The sequence below is a fragment of the Sander vitreus genome, chromosome 9 (genome assembly GCF_031162955.1).
Source record: "Sander vitreus isolate 19-12246 chromosome 9, sanVit1, whole genome shotgun sequence".
NCBI lineage: Eukaryota > Metazoa > Chordata > Actinopteri > Perciformes > Percidae > Sander > Sander vitreus.
In genome coordinates, this window is record NC_135863.1 from 23,597,202 (window position 1) to 23,620,660 (window position 23,459).

A 23,459-nucleotide genomic window follows, 5' to 3' on the forward strand; every position below is an offset into this window, starting at 1 on the left:
CAATGAACACAATTCTGCACAAAATACGACAGTATAAGTTATCAGAACTTAAAATAAATATACACTATAATATAGTAATTTTGCTAAATTTTGTGTTTAGTTTTTTTTGGGGGGGGCGCCCAAAGGGGGTCTCACCCTGGGTGTAATTCAATGTAGAACCGCCACTGCACTAGAGCACCAAATGTGTATTAATCGAAAACTGAAAATAGGCCCAAAGAAAGAAAAACGATTTAAGGCCGTTACACACCGGGGACATGACGAATAAACAATACGAAAATGACAATTCAGCTGTGAATATTTTGCATCAAAGCTATTCATACCAGCAGCGATGCAAATTTGCGACAGTTTTCAATAAACGTTTCGAATATTTGCCCCAGCTTATCTACCATGTCAGTGGAACAGTTTTAGTTCCTTCTGGGAAGTGAGAGAGAAAGAGACGGGAGATGCGGTGTGAGAAGACGAGAGAGGGCGATCCGAGCAGTGGAGATAACGTTTTACGGTAAAGATATCAAATGAATGGACAGTAGCTAGAGTCTGCAGTTTGAGCACAAAGAAATGCGGCAGCTCCTCAAAACCATCTGTTTTGTTTCCCCGGCTGCTGAGTGGAGTGACGGGGGTTAACGTTAGCTCCGGAGAATCCAGCCCCGTCTCCCACTGTGCTGTCCAACCACGGTCGGAATGCCAAAGCAGGAAAAGCTAAACCTAAGCTACTGTAAGCTATTTATTGAGTGTCTTTTGAGCAAATTACTCTGAGTGAATTCCCTCTGGTAAACAGTATGCAGTGTAGATTATATGTTTAGGGATTTTATGGAAAATGCGTCTCGTTAAGTTTGAAAGTAGTAATAAAGTTTGCCGTCTAAACAGTCAAGGGTTCGGACAGCAGCCTCTGTTGTTGTATTGCAATCCTCATGAGTATACAATACAACATGATTGGTTGATGTTGCGGTGCGAAAGCTCAGAAAAATCAGCCTTGTTTTGAAAAAGAATTATGTCACTTTGTAATATTCGCATTCTGTGTGAAAGTACAAATGAGAAAAACAATAGCTCGAAAAAATATAATGACGTGAGAATTAATCGCATGAACAAAACATCCCCGGTGTGTAAAGACCTTCAGAGTAATGTTTGCTTTAAAACTAAAGTGCCCAGCTGTTTTGGGAAATTAGTCTTTAAAGTTGTTGTTATTTTTCTAAATACTTTGTATTTGTGACCTTTTTAAAGATGTATTTCTTTAGTATCAATGGGCTTGGTTCTGAGAGCCAGATATTAGAATACAAGTTTACTGTACACCACGGCATTAATGAATAGTGCATTTTAGAAGTCATCAACTACTCCCTAAAAGTCGAATATATATGCAATCTCGCCAATAAACATGAATGTCCACAGATTGCCTGAAGTTTATGAATGATATTTGTTTATTGAAAAACATCAATAGTGGCTGACACAGAGGAATGAGCTGACAAAGATGATTAAAACATTTTCCTCAGATAGCAAGTGTAAACAGAAAATAGGCTTCTAACAGTGCAAACAGAAATTCAAAGCAGCCTACTCACCACAATGAAAACTCTTAATGAAAGCAAAAAAATAGAAAATATACAACATCTGTGTGTGACAGTACTCGCAGTTGCTACAGTTGCCATTTATTATCCTCCTTTTGCACTCCTGGATAGCGTTAAAAAAATGGTCTACTGGGTTGTAAGGATCCGTCTTGTGTAAATATGATGCCACATTCTCGTTGTAATCAGAGCGATTTACCATTAAGGAGACCACAAATTAGACAAGAATTAGCTAGCTAGCTAGCGCACCCCGTGGTGCCCCCCGCTGCTGGCGGACTACTTCCCCGGGAGAAGAGCGGAAGGTATCTCTGATCTCCTCCTGTTGAAGTAGTCTTGTAGCGCCGGAGACACCGTTAGATCCAGCGCTGCCACTGGCCACCAGCCTGCTGTTTGGCTTATTTTCTGTAACCTCTTTATTTTCTGTAGCATCAAAGCATGGTGGAATTAGCAAGCCAGCTAGCTAACTAGCCAGCCACTAAATGAGTAAAAGTTAACTTAATGCTTCATTCACACACGTTTGTCACAGCGTTGGAAAGCAGATTGCTATGGCCAAATAAGTGACAACTTCATATTTATACACAAGATGGATGCTTTCACATAATTTGTTGTTATTCACTGATGTTCGAGCAACGATATAACAGTCACTGCAAGGCTGCTGCCAATAGAAACTCTCGCATGAACCTTTGCGAGAGTTTTACACAAATTTACCGCCTTGCACCAACTATGACTTGTTAACCCACACCGCACCTTAAGCATATCTGATGTAATTACATGCATACTGTATCTGGCATTACTTGCCACTACTTCCTTACTGCACCATGTTAAAACCAGAGATGAACGAATATTCGACAATAATGCGCCGCATCGATTAGTAGTTTTGATGGTTGAATATTCAAATAGTCGACGATTCTGTGAAACCCCTATTGTACACCAGACTGACCCAGAGACTGAACATGGGTGAGTTTTTGTGAATCCTAAAGTCCTCAAACTGACAGTCCACAAAAATGTGTTCGTGAAATGAAAATCAATACACAAAATCCAACATGGCTGACTTCCTGTTAGGAGGGGAAACATTTTTTTTTTCAATGTTTCTAAAGATGGGAGCAATGCTCCCACCAAATTTCATGGTTCTCCGGCACGTTTGGGGTCGGGCCCTAATTAAAGCTATGTCATCTTCAATTCATTTGTATACAAGGAGAACAGTACAGGAGAAAGAACACATCCTTCAGGAGCACCTGTACCAACATTTAGCGAGTCAGACATTGTTCCACAGACGGAGACTCTCCGTGGTCTGTTAGAAAGAAGTCACTATTGACCCCAAGATCAGTGAGTCTTTGTAAAAAGACGTGTTTTCATAGTTCAGAGTTAAAAAGCTGAACAAAATCAAATAAAACATATTACGTAGTGATATTTAACATAGCAGTGCATCATCTGTACCACAGAGGAAGTTAGATGACTAGCTAATACTCTTGTTGTACAAAGTAAGGAACTGATGGCGTATATGGTCATTCACCATACACGCATTTTTGGGAACAGACTTAATGATTGATAGTTTTGCACTGTGCATGTACTGGAATAGTACTGGAAGGACATGGTAAAGACTCGTTTTAATTGGGTCTTTAAGGACATGTGCCTGTAGTTCGTCTGGGCCAGTGGCCTTTTTTTGGCTTCACTCAGTCACACACTGGCACCACACAGTCATAACTACTATAATAAACATTTAGCTCATTAGAAAAGGACTGACTGTTTCTTCTTTCAGGCCACCCCCATTAGTGAATTTAAGCCTACTCACACTTATCTCGTACTACCTGTTTAACTTCAATCTTATTTTTCTCTTAGTTGTCTCCTTTTGTCAGAGAATTCCCTGTCAACACTGCAAAAAGCCAGTCACTGCAGGTGAATATACCCCCCACCCCCCAGAAAACAGTGAATTGCCTTTTTCAATGCTTTAGTTTGTTTTGTACAAAGAAGTTATAACAAGTTAATTGGTGATTTTAAGAGGTGGATTCTGTTACCATTTGACCGAGGCAGGTTAGTTTTTTCCCTGTTTCCAGTCTTTGTGCTCAGCTAAGCTAAGCTAAGCTAACCAGCTGCTGGCTGTAGCCTTACAGTATATTTAACAGACAGATATAGTTATATATAGATAGTTATAGCTAATTAAAAGCTGTTATATATAACACAATCCATAGACGATATGAAGGTAATATAACATGAGGGCTACTTGTTAGCACTTTTTCCATCTGTATGATAATTGTTTTATGTTTTAAGAACCACAGTGGTGTCTCACTGGGAAGCTTCACTCTCATTTCTGAAGCAGCAGCAGAACAGACGTTGCTCTCGCCCCCGTCCTCGTCACCACTTCACAGGCTATTCAATTAGCAGAAAAAGCATGGGAGATGGAGCCATAATGGAGCTGATGAGATGCACAAGGACAGGTGACACTAATCAGAGCGGCGCCCCATTGTCTCTGTGTGGACATCATTAAGGAAAGAGAGTGATTCCAGGCTTTCTTTTTCTCTCCCGGAGCCTGAACATGCAAGCTGCGTGCATTAGCTTCCTTATGATCAATTTGCAATATGTGAGAATATACCCACTGAATAAAGAGTGTAAGGGTTTGACACCAGAATATTTGACACTTCGGAAACAGGGTTTAAAGTGTAAGATCTCATTAATGCCACGCTGATAACTGCTGCGATATCTTGAACGGCTAATACCCATAGGATGTACTATGACCCTGTATTCTGTAAACTCATTCTGTTAGTGGTTCAGAAAAAGCTGAGACATTCACTCTTCAACATCCACTTTCCTTGCGTCCATTTGACTGAGTGAGGCCGTCGATAAAAGGGTGGCCTGCCGCCGCTGGGGCCGCAGACCGATCCCAGCGGCCCGGACTCGTTCTGTCCCCGTCGAAGCCTCTGGGCCGGACTATGAAGGAGCTCTGCGCAGCCTGCCGGTAACGACTGCAGATGTAGCTGGACAGACACCTGAGGAAACACCACCCAGTACAAACATTAGGAGAGAACAGACTCAAGGACTCAAGGTCTGATTACTTCATCCCACATATTTCTGTTATGTAAGTCAAATTAGCTACATTCATACTTTGATTCAACCCAAATAATGTTGTTAGTATAATAGTAATTATCAAGTCCCTCTCCCCCTATTAGTAAGTCCTAAGAGCAGGGGTCTTTTTTAGTCCGAGGATCCCTTAGCTGAAAGAGAGACGGAGTACGGACCCCCTACTACTGTACATATAGTGTATAAAATTAAGTTGCATGTTAAAAAACACTGTCCGCGTGTCCACATGATACAAGCCTTCTGTGATTGCGCACGCAAATCACAAATAGGCCAATTTATATTTGCTGTAATATGCTGGATTCATGTTATTGTATATTTTCAGCCATTTGAATTTAAAAAAAAAAAAAACCTTCAAAACACTTTTTTTTTAAGCATTTTTTTTAAACATATTTTGGTTGCCCCCTGCACTAACTCTGAGGACCCCCTGTTTAATATCTCTGCCTTAGCCCAGTGGTTCTCAAACTTTTTCGAGTCGCGACCAAGGTTATAATCGTTAACAAAAAGCGAGCGAAATAACGAAAACTAGGTGGGAAAAAAACATTGTCGTTAACTGAAATAAAAATAAAAACGAGGCATTACAAAAAAATGATAACTAAACTAAAACTGTAATGTCTGTTTGCAAAACTAACTAAAATAAAATAAAATTATCGAGTAAATGTCCTTAGTTTTCATCTTTGTCGATCTTTCATAGAGCAAATAACGTTATATCTCTCCGACCATGACATTTCCCGTAGACATGTATAGTTTCCGATTGGGAATCCAGAAATTCCGACATTCCACGTCAAATTGAACACATGTCCGTGGCCCCTCTCGCCTGGCATCATTGCGGTACCGAAAGTCAGAAGAAAGCGGTAGTCCTATTTGATTATGACTGTGTCAGATAAAAGTGCCTTGCAGTGGAAGGTGGTCAATATGTGGTCAATTTATTACGGTGAAAAATCCCACGAATTTGAAACAAATCTGCAGTGTGTATTTTCTTAGCCTCCCCTTTTCCAATGCAGCATTCAAATTACTAGACAAACAATTATATCCTGAGAAAAGTGGATTTTGAGGGGTGTAGCTCCATAGAGTCCCATTCATTCTGCACTCACCTGTGAGCGCCCCCTATATGGAACCAGAGTGGAACTGCAACCAGTTCAGGAGCCGGAAGTATCCCGAGAGTGGAACTTCTTCCCTTATTTTTACATGTATCTGTATGTATCAAAACCTGCAGCAGTGTAGTCAAAGTATACTTTTTTTTTGTCTTTATGCTAAGCTAAGCTAAACAGCTGCAGCTTCTTTTAAGGGAGAGACATTGTCCTATTTTCTTCAAATTTCAAACCATTCCTTTAAAATATTGGAGGAAAAAAGTCTAATGTCCCCATGTCTTATGCTTCAGTTGCTAGGAGCACCTATGGTAGGAAATAAAATATGTTTAAGGTGAACATTTAAACATTTTGCATTGCCAGTGAACAGTTTGCAGATATGTTCACTGTAATTGTTTCCTCATTACATTGAAAAAACCTACTTTTCACGTAATTACATTTGTTACAAAACATATTTACTAATGTAAATTAGTTGTATATGAATGCATGCTGAGGAGTCAGAGTTGTTACAGTATATCACTGTCTGGTGATTGACCAAGAGGTTACAATAACCTCCACCTATCGTGCTGTGGGCATACATTTTCTTCTGAAAGATCTAAAACGTCAAAGTACTTTACTCTCTCACAGTGTAATCTGCTGCTATTAGACAGGAAAAATATGCATGTTTTAGTCTCGTGGTGATGGTGGGGGAGTGGGGGGGCAAAGTGCTATTATGTTTTGTTCATCTTGGTATATAGGAACTATAACAGCAATGAATGAGTTATCATGAGGTTCATGTGACTGATGTAGGAGCTAATCATGATAGCTTGACTCTGAGTTGGCTGGGCAGCCTCGTACTGTATCATTTCCTACAATCAGTAGCCACTTAATATCAAGACACACACCTTCCAGTACTGCCTACAACCTGATGGAGGACCTGGGGAATCATGCTCATTATTTAACCCAGGCCTGCAAACTAAAGGAGTGGAAAAGGTGACACCCTACGAGACTAAAATCACGTATGTGGGCCCGGGGACATTCTCCATCGGAAGATCATTTTAGTGATTTTAATACGCAAATGGAGCCTTTTAGAGCATTTTGAAAATACAACGAGAAAATAACATATTGTTTTGATAAACAAATATTCTATTGCATTTTGATTCTTTTAATTACAACAGGCAAGATGAGCCACAGGATTCAGTAAAAGTACAAATGTATTAGCATCCTAATATACTTAAAGTACCAAAAGTAAAGGTACTCATTATGCAGAATGGCCTATTTCAGAATAATAAACTATATATTATATTATTGGTTTATAATTACTGATAATGTGTTTATCACTTTAATGTTGCAGCTGGTAAATGTGGAGCTAATTTTTATTTATTCATGTATATTTTATATATTATTTAACATACTGCTTTGTAGTGTGTACATTTCCCCTGGGGAACAATGCAGCCTTATTGATATAATAATACCATTATTTATTTATTGATTATTTTGTAACTAGTAACTAAAGCTGCCAGATGTAATGGAGTTACATCCTCTGAGGTGTAGTATAAAGTACCAGAAAATATAAATATTCAAGTTAAGTACAAGTACCTCAGATTTGTACTGTACTTATGGCGTTTTTCCATTACATGGTAACTGCTTGACTCGCCTAGACTGTATTCGCCTTTTCTGTTTTTCCATTATGAAAAAAAGTACCTGGTACTACCTAACAGGTACTTTTTTTTAGTATCATCTCCGTCGAGGTTCCAAGCGAGCTGAGCGATACCAAAAGGTGACGTGAAAACCTGCAGACTTCTGATTGGTCGGAAAGAATCGTCGCTAATCACTGCGTCATCATTGCTAGCGACAGACGGGCGTGTCCTAAACAAACCCGCCATGTTTAAATAGTTTAGCCAGCGGTGTATTTTTTGCTGCCTCTAGCTTCTTTTTGAAACAAAATTTGTCTTCTGGCTGTGGCAACAGCCACATCCCGAAAGCGTTTTTGTGTGTGTCGAGTTAGGTTACGGAAGTGTTGCTATGACGACCAGCCACACTCTCCTCATGCATGAGGCGGTACTAAATCTGCAATGGAAAATGGAGGACGGGGCACCGCGGTCGAGTCGAGCCGAGCCAAGCAGAACTGGTACTAGCAGTGGGTAAGCACCTTTAGTTACTTTCCACCACTGATAACTGAGTTGAGAAACACGTTCTCACACTCATCTCGTAAAATATGGACGCTTGGTCAGGTGCCTTTGTTGTTCTTATTGATGCTAAAAGTCTCCTTTAGCGCTTTAAGTAAACGCGCTTGGTCGGGACTATTGCCGTCCCTTTAGCGCTATAAGTAAACGCGCTTGGTCGGGACTATTGTCGTCCCTTTTGACGCAGTTATGTTAAGGAAAAGGTCGTGGGTGGGCTTACGGTTCCGTGATATGCGGGAACTACGGGACGGTTGGGTTTAGGAAAGGGTCGTGGGTGGGCGTACGGTTCTGTGACACGTGGGAGGAAAGAAAAAAGCGACTATAGCAAGCGTGACAAGCGGGGACGCGAACCCCGGTCTCCTGGGTGAAAGTCCTGTGTGGGTGGGCGTACGGTTCTGTGACACGTGGGAGGAAAGAAAAAAGCGACTAGGTGAAAGTCCTGTGTTTGACCCATCCACCAACCCAACCAACCTCCTTAAGCGGAAATTTGCCCTTACATACTACTCGCTAAATCCTATCTAACTGCTGCTCTCCCCGATGCGTTACACAAACACGCTGAAAGACGCCTTTTTCGTTGTATCAGACGCTGACAGCCGCTGTCCAAACCTCCTTAATTTACGAGTTCGGAATGAGAATGGTTTGTGTGAGCAAATGCTATCTAATTTAGCCAACATATCAGGAAGGTACAGCCAAACTCTTGCATACCATGGGCAATCATTTTCACTTTAGTGTGAGCAAATACAAGAAAAAAACATAAATTCAGTTTTTTCAAGCCAAGTATAGCTAAACTTGCACTTCCCCATAGCTGTAGAATAAAATCCATTTCATGTCTGTGTTAGCCTACAATCCAAAAGAGACACCACAGAATAAGAAAAATGAGCATAATGAGGTAGCGTTGCATGGACGTAGGAAAATTAAGACATGTTTAAAGTTATTTAAGACCTAGAACACAATACTTTTTAAGACATTTTAAGGCCCTGAAACCCTGACATAAAGTGCCGCACTGTAGCCTCCAAACATGACAAGAGTTATGCATGATTTATGCTTCTGCGATAAATCTACGCTTTCACTACGTACGTAGGTAAGTGAAGACACAGACACTTTGTTTCTTCCACTATGCCTCTAGAGTCGGTACTCACTCTGAAGCTAATCGTCGTCACTCTCTCACTTGCTCTACCACACACTCCCCACACACACACACACACACACATGCCGGCCCTGCTATTCTCTTAAAGAGATTGACGTACACACCAACGCACAAGCATAAACTTCAGGCTACTTACGTAGGCTACGGCGAATGCTCTGCGTGGAGCCTAACTAATACTACACTAGTGGACAATCCAATAAGGTTGATGCTAGCCTGGATCAACGGAATGACGAAATCATCGCAGTCATTCTCTCCTCGCTCACTCAGACACCCCCTCTCCCCACACACGTTAACTATAACAGTTTATGATGCATTTTAATTAAACCGTTTAACACTTTTAAGAACAGTCTGGTACAAAGCAATAGACTGGGCCGCAAACAAACAATCCCTATCCCAGATTGACTGGATGTATAACGTCAGTCCACATAGTAATTGTCTGCTGAAGCAAATCAATGTCTCGGATCAGAATTGAAGCATTCTGCTTGTTTACAACACCTATCATTTGTTGTTATCGAGTGTGATCAGAGCAATTTGCCCTCCCTTAATATAGGTTTGATGGGACGGAAAAAAGCTCAATTCTCGGAGAATTGGAAAACACATTTCTTTTGCTTTGTGGTAACTAAACTGTCAACAGATAAGAGAGTCCATAGTATCAACTCCGGGGTAATTCATCTTACAATTGTGCCGCTGTGTTTTCCTTTTGGAGCAGCTTGGATATTTTAATTTGCTTAAATGTCACTGCAAATGCTTCGTCTGAATGCTCACACAAAGGAAAATGTAAAGCAGAATGCAAAATGTGTAGACGCTAAGCACTGTGCTCTCTCTGTCCCCAAATTCACTTAACTTATGTAGTTGCTACTTAAAAAAAGAAGTACATTTGTACCCTTGTGAACACTTATATCTGCAAAAGGGCGATGAGCTACTCGTCCTCAGGCAGCTCTGCAAACTGCTATAGACAGTAGCGTGAGGTGAGAGAGCAGTGTAGGCCACTTTGTATCATGTCAGTGCTAGCGGTTAGACGCCATCTCCACAGTGTCCCTTGTCACCAATCACATCCTTTTAAACCACCCAGGGAGCTCGACACCCCCCTCCCTCCCCCCACACACACACACACACACACACACACAGACACTCCCTTATCTGTCAATGCTGCTTAAATAATGTAATTAATGACTTAATTAACATTTCCATAATCTATTTTAATAAATCTAACACGGCATAATGAGAGTGTCTAACCTCCAGGCAATGGCATATAAAAATTCACAGTGCAGAGCTGCGTGGTCAGGGCACTGTCTCAGCACCCTGACTCTCGCCTTGACAGTAAAGGAAGGAGAGGGCGCATATTGTCTGACAGCCTTCTGAAAGGCAGTTCAAGCCTGACAAATGTCACGTGACTTTGTGAATGTGTCCAATAACAGACCTGCAGCACAAGGAGGAGGACAAAACGGAATATTTTGGAGGTTTAAAATGTTGAAAGGATGCCAGAGTGCAGTAGATGGAAACGAGAAGCATTCATTTGAAAGAAGTTTGTAAGTAGACTGTGAGGAAGAACAAATGATGCACAATTCAGTGGGTCTCCATTTACATTCATTTGTTGCTTTTAGCACTCTAACCCAAAGCTGCTGTGCTCTTTTCTTTTCCTGCTTCTTCTGTCAAAAAAAGAATTATATCATAATACATAATAACAGGACTTTTCTTTTGAACAAAACAAAGACAGTACTAAAGAGAAACATACCAACTACCATCAATGATTAGTCTGATTTAATTCAATAGTTTTCAACAAGTAAGCCCATTGGTTCCTACGCACAATGTCAATTGTTAGAAATGGGTCAACACTTTCATTTTAAGAAAAAGGCTCAGTAATTTTCTGTAACAGGCACTGTCGTTTTTAACAAACGTCACTGAAACAGAAGGAAATAGTGCATTTGTTGTGGACTATTTTCTGAAGATTAAGATATATTTGGTCCTCTAAGAAGAAATTATAGTAGCAGGACGCTGTATGTGAGATGGAATCAGTATAAAGTGCTGTGTTCATGGTAATGAAGGAACATGTCACCTATGCAAACAATGCCTATTAGTACTTGGATCAATTCACTGTTGGTTGTGGTCTTTTCATGGAGAATATTAGCCTGACAAGCCAGACCCACATCAAGATGTTGGGTCTGGGAACTCACCATTGGCAGGGCTCAATCCGAGTGGCGGGATAAACAGTTGTTTTTCAAATTCTCTCTGCACGCAATAGGATAGCGCTACAACCAACCAGAGCAACGCTAGTTGATAGATTAAACGTATCCAGTCAGCAAAACTCCAAACACATCTTCCTTTTTAAGAATGACTTCAGTGCCGTTCTTTGTTCTTTTCTCAAAGAAAAGCTTAACTCCAAGTCGTCCAGAGTCGCGGCCAAAACCGATTCCAAAGACCGCTGTTCGCCAGCAGCAGCAGCCATCATCTTTGTTTTCAAGTAGCAGGGAATTCACGCGGAACCGTCGAACTCTGCCGTCATTATGTTAAGCCCGCCCACCGACTCTATACACGATGTGATTGGCCCGGTTAGAGTTTGGCTTTTTCAGTTCGCAAGCCAATGGAGAGTTGCTAGACCCCCTGGCTGCAAATTACATTTGCTGCCGATAGGGTGCGTCTAGATTTCTAGGCTAGGAGAATATTGGCAATCTTATCCTTTAAATGAACAGCAGATACAGATTAAACACATTGCACTAATTAACTAAATGACCATAACTTCTCATTATGGCAAAAATATACTTTCTCAACCAACATATTTTGTCAAATCTATTCATAACTAAACTATAACGACACAATTTGACAAACAAATATTTGCGTTAGTTATAGTAACGCAATAGTTGTAGCCAGGGCAACAGACAACACGTAACAGAGACACAGAGGGTTCATTCACTGGGAGGGGGAAGCAAAATGCTTTAGCCCTCCTGCCAATAGACTGGCATTATCACATGTTACCATTTCATCAAGAGTCAGTATGAAAGAACATAAGTACATAACATGGATTCAACACAATAAAAGCTCATTCTGAAGTGTTTGTCTCGTTTCTGTGTCAAAGACAACCAGGCCGCGTGGGCAGTGAGAAAAGAGGGGGTTGCTCCTCATAAGGGCTTCGGCCCTTGGGGTGAAGTCTGACTGAGATGCACCCTGACAGGGGGCAGCAGGAGGCTGGCACATCCCAGGCAGCACAAGCACCATGGGGCACGCATCAGTGAGGCCCACCAATCCTAATAAGGGCAGCCACCAACCTCCCAATTGTACCATTAATAATGTAAGCATCAGTGAACAGAAACCTGTTTAGTGCAGTGGGATACCTCCAGTGTCATAGGTTGCATGTTCAACAGACAGATACATGTACAGTACATAATGATATAACATATCTGAGGAATGGTTTTACTTTATTCGTTTAAAGGCAGGGTTGGTAAGTATTTCCAAAATGCACTTTTTATTATATGTTGTTTGAAATGGTCTTTCATCTGTAGCTGCTGTAATCCTGTAAAAACGCCAACCAATCACTGCCTCGCGGCGCCGCTGGAAGTTCCGCCGAATGTCACTCACATTCTGTTTTCTGTGTTAACTTTAAACTTCTCACATTGAGCAACACTAACTGGAACTTCTGAGCAACATTACAGGATGAAAAATGATGAAAATGGCAAGTTTTAAAGAAAATGTGGACCGTGCAACAAGGCAGGCCTGCATTTTGCACGGTCCATGCTTTGGGGAATGATTTACGAAGAATATGTTTACGGCATTTACTCTCTAACTGGGACATTTTGTGAACGATTGGCGGAGATTTGCTGTGGACAAAATACACACGGTGATACACTGGTAAGAGCAAATGACGTTTAACCATGTATCCACTTAATTTAAATAGCTCACGTTGCTGTATTGTGTGAACAGTTTTGCGGGGTTCAAATGTTCCACCAAAACAAGTTTCATCCTGAGACCATTATGAAGAGCCACCGTTGCTGCATCCCTTGGTGTGTCCGGAGCTTAGCACCGCCCAAGATGTTTGTGATTGGTTTAAAGAAATGCAAATAACTCCTGACGTTTTCTCCAATCCAGGAGTGTATGCTCCTGTTGCAAGACCTTCCTCCGCAGTGCTGTGGAGATAGGTCTGTCAATGCACAAGTCAACTGGAGAAATGAGGAAACAATTTAAGGAAAAAGTTGGCACTGCTGCCATGGTTGCCGTCTTTCTGTTGGACAGGTACGTTATTTAGGGGTAAGAGGGGGTTTTTGGGGATTTGTTGTTTTCAGGAAATGTCTTGTGCCCACCTGTGTGTGGGTGTGAGCCTCGAGGGCAGGGGGAGGGGTTAGACAAAAACCCCCGAGGAGATGCTACTCTCAAACCTTGCTAGCTTTTCAACATTACCAACCCTGCCTTTAAGGCTTTGAAGCTTCAAAATAACATAAAACTGTAATGGCAAGTTATTTTGAAGGATTCATGCACATTAACAAAGTGTTAGTATTTTAACAGTATAACGGTTAGCATGACAACATAGTTGAACCTCTTTCAACTAAAACAATGCGCAAATACCTGCAGCCGAGATCTGCCAAGAATGTAGCTTGTCTGAAGCTGCTGAATGTGTGGTAAACAAACCAATTTCCTGTCATAAAATTACAGCTCATTATGACCGCGGAATAGGGCTTCGACAACATAATGATGCAGAAGCACATAACCAGTGCAACCATATTTATTAATTACCAGTTCACTAGCCACATTCCTCGCAAAGGCACTTAATGGGGAACAAAAGTTACGAGCCTTGTTGAGTTAATTACAAACAGCCTCTCTTATTTTAGTTAAGACAAATACTGGAGGAGGGACAGATGTAGAACACAAAGTTTTAATTCAATTTTACAATGAATTTTATTAAGCAGGGGAGCTTTTTGAAATCCCAGCATTCAGTTTTTTAAGACCAGTCAATATGGCACATTATTTCAAACATACTATCAGGACTATTATTTTTCTTTTTTTTCAAACATAATTATAGTTAATCCAGTAGGTATTCTACAGAAATGTGCAGCCTGATTGGGGTACTGTTTTAGGCAATTACAGATTACATAATCCTGTATTTGTAATCTGATTACAGTAGCCGCCAAATGTTGCTTTCTAATCACAGAGTAGATATTGTTTATGCCAGGAATCTAATGCATTATTTACAAGCTAGATGTTGATAAAAACAGACTGTTCATTTACTAATGGTTTACAGTTCCGCAGGCACCATTCCAATTAACAATATCTAAATGGGAAAAAGGCAGAAGTGAAAACAAGAGAGGTGGGGGTCGGACAACAGCACGTTTTCAGAGATGATTATTTGGATGACACCGAAACTCACTGCTTCTTGCTTTAAAAATCACATAAAAAATGAAATGTTACTTAAAAAATATTGTTTGTATTTAGCAGATGAAAACCAGTGATGGGAATAACGGCGTTAGAAATAACGGCATTACTAACCATGTTACTTTTTTCAGTAAAGAGTAATCTAATTGATTACTCTTCCCATCTTAATAACGCCGTTACTATAATTGAAGCTGTTTTTTTCATCAGACCAACTAGATCTCTGAGCAGAGAGGCAAAGACTTTTTTTCACTGTTCTTCCACAGTGCATGAGACAAGCGCATAAATGCTGACGATTGGCTGGGGTTGAGTACAATTTAATGGTAAGCCTATCAGAGGTAGAGTTGGGCGGGTATTCAAAAGCACGCATAGTCAGACACACAACGAACAACACAAGCGAGTCAGTCAACGAGAGACAAGTACGGCCAAAAGTAAATATCAAAAGTTCCAAAACATCTATTGTGTTATTTGTATCGATCCACTATACAAACATAATATCTACATACATGGCATTTGATTTGAGGCTAGTCTCACTTTGTCCCACAGCAACATTAAAATAGTTTAGATTTTTGTACATTGTTTCTGTTAATAATGTATTGTATTAAGTGTCCATTTCATTATAATATTCAGATTTATCATAAATAATTGAACATGCACATGTATTTTAACCTCCGTTAAAGAGGGGTGGAGGTGGGGTCACATTTGAGCATTTAAAAATGTACTTGAAAGTAACGCAATAGTTACTTTCTGAAGTAACTAGTTACTTTTATAATTTGTAACTGAGTAACTAATTTAGTTACTTTTTGGAAGAAGTAACTAGTAACTGTAACTAATTACTTTTTAAAAGTAACTTGCCCAACACTAATGAAAACACATCACACGCCCATTTCTGCCTAAACTTTTATGCGTGAAAAATCACGATTTATCAAAAACCTACTTTTTTGAATTCCTCCTAGACCGTGCGAATGCCAATAACTCAATGCATTTAAATGGGAAATTTGCAATTGCAATATCTCTGCCACAGTAAATGCAATCAACACGAAACTTGTGATGGTAGTTCAGCACGCCGCTCGGAGGCTCTCCACCAAATCTGGTGAATATCGGCCATTAGGGTGCACTATAATCAACGTAGACGGGTTTTGGCCCTTTTACTCAATGTTAATGGGATATTTGCAATGGAAATGTACCACAGACCTTGCAGCTCACACTTCTCAATATTTACTGGTGTTTCCCTCCTACATAACGTTTTGGTTTTGGTTTTTGGTTTTGTGTGCTCCCCTGGTTTTTTTTACAATAAACAAACTTCTTAACCCACTTGACAAAGTTTCTACAACCTTCAGTGGACAAATCAACTCTTTTCTCTCACTTTTTCAATCCAAAATGAACACCATTCATAGGCGCCGATACCGTGTAATTAAACATTGCAGTTGGTGCTAAGTGGAGCGTCATAGTGTGATTGGTTATGTTGGTGTCATTGATTCTTAATTTCCCACGAAGCACCCACGGAGGAAAACATAGATCGGCGCCTGTGACGCCATTTGCAACAACTTGACCACCTCCCCTGCTCCTTCAACCACCACACCTGCCTCCCCCCCTACACCCTCTCGGTCACTCTCTCATTTCTCTCTGCTGTCCCCCGCGGTCAAGGGGGTTAAGAAGTTTGTTTATTGTAGAGCATTCTTAAATGTAGTCTATATATGCGTGGACGTGAACTGTTGACCGCTACGTTTGCAAAGGGTTCGCGCCTCTCGATATTTACCGACGTTTGCCTCCCCGCCGCCGGGCTTCGGGTTCTGCTTTCGCGCACTTCCCGGGGCGTCGGGGGTGACTGGCGTGGGTGGCTTGGGCCCCGTCATAACTGCTTGCAGTTCTAGTTATCATTGATGTTCTGACTGTTTTTGGCATTATACGAAGTTCAGACCAAGGGCACTTCAAATCTAAAAAGTGCAGATATGAGGGTCAATTCATACTAAAGATTAGTTCAGATACCATTTTTTCCTTCATTCTAGTTTGACTGCCAGCCATAGACTTACATACTTACCAATACCGATGTAGCATTTCAGGCAGTATCGGAGGCATTTCCTATACTGGTATCAGTATCGGAATAGTCTAAATCCTCGACGTTCCACTCCCGGGATTGCTCTGGTGCCGCTGTCAATTCTGCAGGATGTTCGTTACTTTCTGCTTTCTTTGTGTTGGAATTTTAAACTCCGGTGGATTTATGAGGACTATGGTTAACTGTACCTCAGATCTCTGCAGGGTAAATCCAGACAGCTATCTAGACTATCTGTCCAATCTGAGTTTTCTGTTGCATGACTAAAACAACTTTGAACTACACATGTTCCAGCAAAACAAGTTCCTTCCCAAGAATATTTTGCAGAGGCACCGTGGCTCTGTCCGGCGCTTAGCGCTCCCCATGACGATTGTGTTTAAAGAAATGCCAATAAACCAGAGCACGTTTTTCTCCCATCCCGGAATGCTGTGTGGACTAGCCAGACCTTCCTTTGCAGTGCTGCGGAGGAGGGTCTGGCAATGCGAGACTAGTATCAGAACAACTCTATTTCATATGGAGTAAGAAAAATAAATACTCACTTGATTAGGAAGATCTCTGTCAGCAGACCAAAAGAGGCTGCTGCCACTTTAAAGGTGTTGGGAGGAGGAGGATTGGTGAAGATGGTCATCATGCAGTAAACAACATAAGGTACCAGAGCCAGCAGAACACACGCAGAGATCAGCATGAGCCACGTTTGCCACTTTAAGCTCAGCGACCGCCATGGAGAACTCCTCTGGAGCTGGTACTGGACAAGAGAGAAGAAAGCAGGTCTCATGACTTCACCACACAATCACCAAATACATGTCTAATCACTGAAAAAATTATCAAAATGGTTTCAGTTTTAGATGCATAAAAACAATAAAAGATATCAAGCCACAAACACTGTAGAGGGTTTTTAGTAGTATTGCATTGCCAGACCTATCTCCACAGCACTGTGGAGTAAAGCGTGATTTATGCTTCTGCGTTAAATCTACGCCGTGGCTACGTACAGTGGGGAGAACAAGTATTTGATACACTGCCAATTTTGCAGGTTTTCCTACTTACAAAGCATGTAGAGGTCTGTAATTGTTACCATAGGTACACTTCAACTGTGAGAGACGGAATCTAAAACAAAAATCACATTGTATGATTTTTAAATAATTAATTTGCATTTTATTGCATGACATAAGTATTTGATCACCTACCAACCAGTAAGAATTCTGGCTCTCACAGACCTGTTAGTTTTTCTTTAAGAAGCCCTCCTGTTCTCCACTCATTACCTGTATTAACTGAACCTGTTTGAACTTGTTACCTGTATAAAAGACACCTGTCCACACACTCAATCAAACAGACTCCATCCACTCCACAATGTCCAACACCAGAGAGCTGTGTAAGGACATCAGGGATAAAATTGTAGACCTGCACAAGGCTGGGATGGGCTACAGGACAATAGGCAAGCAGCTTGGTGAGAAGGCAACAACTGTTGGCGCAATTATTAGAAAATGGAAGAAGTTGAAGATGACGGTCAATCTCCCTCGGTCTGGGTCACCATGCAAGATCTCACCTCGTGGGGCGTCAATGATCATGAGGAAGGTGAGGGATCAGCCCAAAACTACTCGGCAGGACCTGGTCAATGACCTGAAGAGAGCTGGGACCACAGTCTCAAAGAAAACCACTAGTAACACACTACGCCATCATGGATTAAAATCCTGCAGTGCAGTTTGCCAATGACCATCTGGATGATCCAGAGGAGGAATGGGAGAAGGTCATGTGGTCTGATGAGACAAAAATAGAGCTTTTTGGTCTAAACTCCCCTCGCCGTGTTTGGGGGAAGAAGAAGGATGAGTACAACCCCAAGAACACCATCCCAACCATGAAGCATGGAGGTGGAAACATCATTCTTTGGGGATGCTTTTCTGCAAAGGGGACAGGACAACTGCACAGTATTGAGGGGAGGATGGATGTGGCCATGTATCGCGAGATCTTGGCCAACAACCTCCTTCCCTCAGTAAGAGCATTGAAAATGGGTCGTGGCTGGGTCTTCCTGCATGACAACGACCCGAAACACACAGCCAGGGCAACTAAGGAGTGGCTCCGTAAGAAGCATCTCAAGGTCCTGGAGTGGCCTAGCCAGTCTCCAGACCTGAACCCAATAGAAAATCTTTGGAGGGAGCTGAAAGTCCGTATAGCCCAGCGACAGCCCCGAAACCTGAAGGATCTGGAGAAGGTCTGTATGGAGGAGTGGGCCAAAATCCCTGCTGCAGTGTGTGTAAACCTGGTCAAGAACTACAGGAAACGTATGATCTCTCTAATTGCAAACAAAGGTTTCTGTACCAAAATTAAACGTATGTTTTTCTGATGTATCAAATACTTATGTCAAGCAATAAAATGCAAATTAATGACTTAAAAATCATACAATGTGATTTTCTGGATTTTTGTTTTAGATTCCGTCACTCACAGTTGAAGAGTACCTATGATAAAAATTACAGACTTCTACATGCTTTGTAAGTGGGAAAACCTGCAAAATCGGCAGTGTATCAAATACTTGTTCTCCCCACTGTATGTAGGTACGTGGAGACATGGACCTACACTGGACCCTACGCCGTGGCCTGATGTGCATCTCTCGAAAAATGTAACTACACGTCATGGCGATGCACGTCACTCAGCCATGGCTTGCTAGCGTTGCATTTCTCACTACTCATTTCCTGGTTCTCCTTCTCCATAAGCAACATGAAATCAAGGATAGGGTTAACTTTTCCTGCTACGCCACAACTACATTCTGGTATAGGATGAAAAAATGCTCTGCGTTGTTTGCATTTCTTAACCAAACACAATCGTCTTGGGTGGCGCTAAGCTCCAGATGCAGCGACGGTGGCTCTGCAAAATAGTCTCAGGAAGGGACTTGATTTGATGGGACATTTGCACCCCGCAAAATAAAACGCCACATAAAATATTAAATGAAGTTAACTGTTCACACAATACAGTAACGTGAGCTATTTACCCTATCCAGAGTTTTCATAAAGCTTTGTTTACAGTGACCCAAAACACTATTTGGGTGTGGACGAAAGGCCAAAATGCATAGAAAAGCTACTTAAGTGTGGAGTAGGCCTAAGTCTTGTTAAAATCGTGTAAAAGATTTGGCCTAATTAATGTCATACTAGAAAAATACAAGCATGACACAATGTATTCTAAAGAAGTAAAGAATGGATCACATGGATCACATCCAGATTTTAGTCATTAAATCATATGTCTAAGTCTTTCACCATAAACCTACCATTACAAGAGAATGTGCCCTGACTGTTTATGGTAACACAAACTAGTGTAGTGGCCATTGGGTTTTAAATTGTGTAGTGTGTTTCCAGCTTAAAATAATCTGAGCTACAGTGACAACGAGTAAAACAGGACACAATTTTACCTAAATACAAATCCTAGTAATTGTAATGTGACCCCCATAATGGAGAATGAACAAACCCCTATTGCTGGAATAAACTCAATAATACAACCTCAAACCTGATTCATACATTCAGTCCTTTTTTACCTCTGGCTTGGCACTTCAAAAACTGTATAAAATACTTAAACAGTTAAACAGAAATTAAACATAAAACACAGACACATGCATAAAAAACACTGAAGCATGCATGCAGTCATCAAGCCGGCATGCAAACATTGCCTTAAATCCTCGCCAAATATCGCCTTGCTCTGGAGACAAACCAAACCACTTGAACAGCGTTTGATTAGTGTCTGGAATTCATCTGCAAATGCACACTTGCCTTGTCCTTTTTCATGGCTGCTATTCATTAATTAGATTCTTTGTGCAACTGAGCTATCCTCAATGTTTAAGGTTACATCAGGCCCCAGTAAGTGGTTGCCTGATAACAGAATGCATCCATCTTCATTACTCAGCTCTCTCTGTCTAGGCTTGCTCCTCCACAAGTGAGCTATGTCAGTAGGTTCTAAGGAACTGATACATTTCTTTGCATTCAGATTCTGAACTTTTGCCTCCTTTCATTTTAGTCACTCTGATTAAATTACTGGGTTGTGATTTCCACTCATATCGGGTTCTTTTGTGGTAATTTTTCCTTCTCAAGGTGGAATAGTGGTGCAGCAAAATGAAAACCAAACACCTTTTTGTGTTTTTAGATTATAAACTCTCTCTGTGATGTGCATAGTAAGGATTGTCAGATAAACATTACAGCCAAGGAATTTGTAAATACTGTGTTAATGTCACATTCCATCCTGACTCTACTGGATCCATTGGGTTTGAGCCACTGTAGCCACGCAAGTCAGTAAAGGTGATTCTTTTTCAAATATAGGCTCTATTAAACAAAACTATTTTCAACATCCTGGCTGATTTTTAAAATTGACTTTTAACATGCCAAAGTTGTTGATCAGGTTCACAGTCAGGTCATTACATTTAAAAAAAATAAAAATAAAAATAAAAAAAATAAATATATATATATATATATATATATATATATATATATATATATATATATATATATATATATATATATATTTCAGTTCACTTGGAACATGGCAACTAATAAGATTTCTATCAAATGAATAGTTAATTAATCATACATCAAAAGCTAATGTTGAATTTATAAATTTCGCTTTTGGTTCATAATGAATACCAGTTTTGTCTCTGCACAGGCTATTAGAGAGAAAAAGAAAAAAAAGTAAGCTTATTCCATCCTTTTTGCCAAAGAAAGCCCAGACATTCTGATAAATGTCTTCACAAACCAAACCACGTTTTCAATCTTAGAGGAAATATGAATAGACTCCACTCTCAAGGTAACAACAGAGCCAATGTGTTGCCACACAGAGAAGGCTTTCTTTTGTTATTAAGATATTGAACCTGATAATACAAAGCTATTAAAAAACTTAGTGTAGTGGTCAGTCCTTAAGGTTTGGTTGACACATTTTGGGGACAATCATAAGAGAAGGCACATTTTAATTAAGCTGTTAGCGTCACACCGATCAGTGGGACCTCAGCCTTTAGTCATATCAAGCCTGAGCCAGTTTGAATCCGGTTAAAGCTTTAGTTCATAACTTTTTGATATTAATGAGCGTCCGTTACATTCAAGCCATTATTAAATGAGTTGATACAAAGCTAATTAAGACTATCAGCTCCACACAACTCTCTTTTTCTCTATTTCTCAGTAGCTATGTTTAGAAGATTGTGTCGTCCGGCGACTTTCGCGTGCAGAAACTCGAGTGAAGATAATTACCTCTTCTAAAGAGTCCATCGTGTTTTTATAATCCTCCGTGTCCTCCTTGGCTACTAGCAACAGCATGGAGGAGGGGTGGGGCCGCGTGCGTGATCATGGAAGGCTTGTATCATGTGGACGTGCCGACAGTTTTGTTGTAATTACTTAGAATTCCTCATGGCGGCGACAGAAACTACGCACTATAGCTTTAAAAGCAACTCAATATGTTCATTGTATTCCCTCGGTGTTTACTATCTGTGAAGAAGATGAGTAAAGTAACTGTCAGTAATGTAACGAAGTACAAATGCTTTGTTTCTGTACTACATAAAAAACACTTTTACTTCAGTACATTTCCCCTAAGCATCTTCGTTACTTGCAAAAAATGTTTTCGTATGTTGGAGTGAAAGATTCTTCCTCACAATTTTTTTTTTTAATTCTGTTTCTGTTATTTTCTTTCTTAATGTCAGTCTTTGAATTAGATGTTTAAGTATATGTGGAAACCCTAAATATTATGCTTTATTATAAGGAAGCCACAATAAAGTTCACAATCAAAGTTTTTTTTTACTTTTACTTCTAGAAATGAAGTACATTTAATATCAGAAAATTACTTTAAATACTTAAGTACAGTAAATATCAGATACTTTAAAACTTTTACTCAAGTAATATTGTAAACGGTGACTTTAACTTCTACCAAAGTCATTTTCTGGTAAGATACTTGTACTTTTACTCAAGTATTGCTTTCAAGTACTTTATACAAGACTGGTAACCGTAAGGAGACAGACCATCACATCAGTCTTACGTGACTCTGAATTTAAGCAGTATTTTGGAGGCTAGTGGTTCAGAGTGAAAAGGAGACACAACAGTCCATCTATTCCTTGAAGGAAACTATGATTAAGGACACACTATATGAGGATATGTTTCACAGGCCTGGCAGACCTACCTGCCCCCTTTTTTGGTAATGAACACCAAATTACATTTCCTCTGCACCTAATCTTACATTCAAATAACATGCGGTAATCCACACTAGACTGTGAAACTATAACTTAAAAGTCAACACGCAATGCATTAACCCCTGGTTAAAAAAATCACAGTGTGTTAATTACATCCTGATGTTTTATGACTATGACCTTTAAACACTATACCAATCAATCAATACAGGAGGGAAGCAGCCTATTGGGAATATTTACAGTAGATCCACAGATTCTGAAAGTAGGGCACTATTTATCCAAACACAATCATTATTAATAACCGGACAGTCAACCCAAATACATTTTCTGCATATTTTCCACATTACCCCCTCTCCCTCCAGAAGTACAACCAACACATTGTCCAGCATGGAAATAATTAATTAACCAGATCTGTCACATAGCAAAGGGGACAAAGGCAAAAATACAATATTATCCTTATAAAGTCATGGTCACACATGTTTGACCTGCCATTTAAATGACTGTAACAGTCTCTCTGATATAATATTAAAACAATAATTACATACAAGTTTTAGTGTTGTCAGATGTAACGCTCGGTTGGGAACAAACACCTACAGAGGGAAACGGATGATACGGCATACCATAGTCAGATTAATAAACGATTTATAATTTGATCCCCTTTTGTTACTTTTGCTATGCCTGTCAAGCTTTGAATTAAGATGGCAAATATGCAGTGTACAGTGATAATGGAGGCAGCTTGACCACTCTAAATTCAAAGTAACTTTGGAAACAATGTGTCCTTGATGTCAGACAAAGCAGGCTACATGCTGTTGCGAGATTATATCAGCTGTAACTGGCTAGATAGGCTAATTAACGTTAGCTCTGTGAGTTGAGTAGAAATTGTATCTGTG

At 40.3% G+C, this 23,459-nt stretch overlaps 1 protein-coding gene across 1 annotated transcript in view; it reads right to left on the minus strand.

Annotated features, from left to right (window-relative positions):
* Positions 1-1,389: 1,389 nt before the first annotated feature.
* LOC144523677 (uncharacterized) overlaps positions 1,390-23,459 on the minus strand; it is a 98,032-nt gene continuing 75,962 nt past the window's right edge. The window contains exons 4-5 of the mRNA XM_078259409.1: positions 16,973-17,178; positions 1,390-4,537 (exon numbers count right to left, since the gene is read on the minus strand). Coding sequence (XP_078115535.1) covers positions 4,345-4,537; positions 16,973-17,178 — 399 coding nt within the window. The 3' untranslated portion in view covers positions 1,390-4,344. The remainder of the gene's footprint in view (positions 4,538-16,972; positions 17,179-23,459) is intronic.